At 40.0% G+C, this 1,524-nt stretch overlaps 1 protein-coding gene across 1 annotated transcript in view; it reads right to left on the bottom strand.

The window, feature by feature from the left end:
* Positions 1–1,524, bottom strand: part of Uaca (uveal autoantigen with coiled-coil domains and ankyrin repeats) — a 43,112-nt gene that overhangs the window by 24,266 nt on the left and 17,322 nt on the right. Inside the window, exon 9 of the mRNA XM_023712635.1 lies at positions 667–704. Coding sequence (XP_023568403.1) covers positions 667–704 — 38 coding nt within the window. The remainder of the gene's footprint in view (positions 1–666; positions 705–1,524) is intronic.

Here is a 1,524-nt window from a genome sequence, read left to right as displayed (position 1 = left end):
GCCGGGTTCCTCTCCCTACAGAAAAGCGGAAAGCCTGGAAGGAAACAGCCAGCAGAAGAGCGAAGCTGCCTACACTAGCTTTGGAGCCAGAGTGCCGTAAGAGACAGAGGAAAACATAAGACATTTACTCAAACTGGGACACAAAGCAAGGGTTAAACTGTGATGTTAGTAATATTAGTACAATATATGAACTGTCTCATGTATTGTCATTTTCTAAAATCCTCAATTAAGTACACAAAAAAGGCCAAGAACTAAAAATGCTAGCAGAGTACTTGAATCACAGGACGTAATCAACTTTGAAATCTGTTTTCTTCATTTCTTATTGCATGGGAAGAATTTTCCACAGCAGTGCATATTTAGCTCTCTACGGGAGAACAGTAAGACACTGTTCAGATCTGCTGCACTACAATTCATCATGAAGAGCCTCCACATGGTACACCGTGAAAAGCTGGGGTGTTCAAACCCCCGTGGACTAGACCCACTGTCCCAGGCTGACAGGACCTTGAAGGGAGCCCGTGACCTTAGCACCTGGGCTCTGCACACACTACAACTGACTGAAGAGGGGCCCACGTGAAACATGGAGCAGCTCTCTACGTCACCAAGCAGTCTCCTTGTGCGCTTAAGCTGCACAACTGATACAATTTTAAAATCACAATTAAGATCTACCTGTTGCAAAGATGGTCCTTTCTTCCAAAGTTCTCTCCCTAAAGATTTAAAGAGAGGAAAACAGTAGAGCAGCAGGTTAGCATGGGTAGACACGCATTTCCTAACTATGCAACTGAGCTGAAGTCAAATCAAAACAATTGAAAGTCTCCTTTAGAACTTACTGCTTCTTGATCTCCTTTGCAAAACATATGCTTACAGTGTTACTGAGCTAGCATTTTTACCTAATTAACAAAGTTTATTTAAAATATGATAATATTCAGGTAGTACGAAAGATGATTTATCAATATATACCTGAAAGTTTACAGAAATGTGCATACCTTGAAAATGAGTGCTTACATTTCTGATTCTAAGGGCATAATACAAATATTCTAAAATATTTATGTATAAGTACATACTAGCAAAACACTGAACATAACCTAAACACTCCCTATAGGAAACAGGTTTATTAAGTGAAATTCAAATTAAAAAAATCTGATGCATCCATAAAAATTATACTGTTGATGAGACTGGCACAAAAGCTCAGCAGACTAAAGTGCCTGCTTAGGCAAGAGCAGGGATCACGGTTCAATCCCTGGCACTAAAGGCCGTGTCTGCCCCACCCCCAGAGCAGGCTGAGCCAGCCAGTGTCAAGGAGTAGTGGTGCATGCCTATAATCTCAGCACTGGGGAGGCTGAAAATAGGAGGATCACTATAAGTCTGACCTGCACAGTGAGATCTTGTAACAACCAAATACATTAAAACATAAAATAAAAATTATACTGTAGAAAAATGTTTGAGGGAACAGACTTCAAAATATATTACATATAAAAGTAAGTTACAATTCAGTAGTACAGATGACCTCAATATTATGGGTAAGGA

This window comes from Octodon degus, unplaced genomic scaffold (assembly GCF_000260255.1).
Source record: "Octodon degus isolate 3935 unplaced genomic scaffold, OctDeg1.0 scaffold00026, whole genome shotgun sequence".
In the NCBI taxonomy this organism is placed as follows: Eukaryota; Metazoa; Chordata; class Mammalia; order Rodentia; family Octodontidae; genus Octodon; species Octodon degus.
This window is presented reverse-complemented; position numbering and strand designations above follow the sequence as displayed.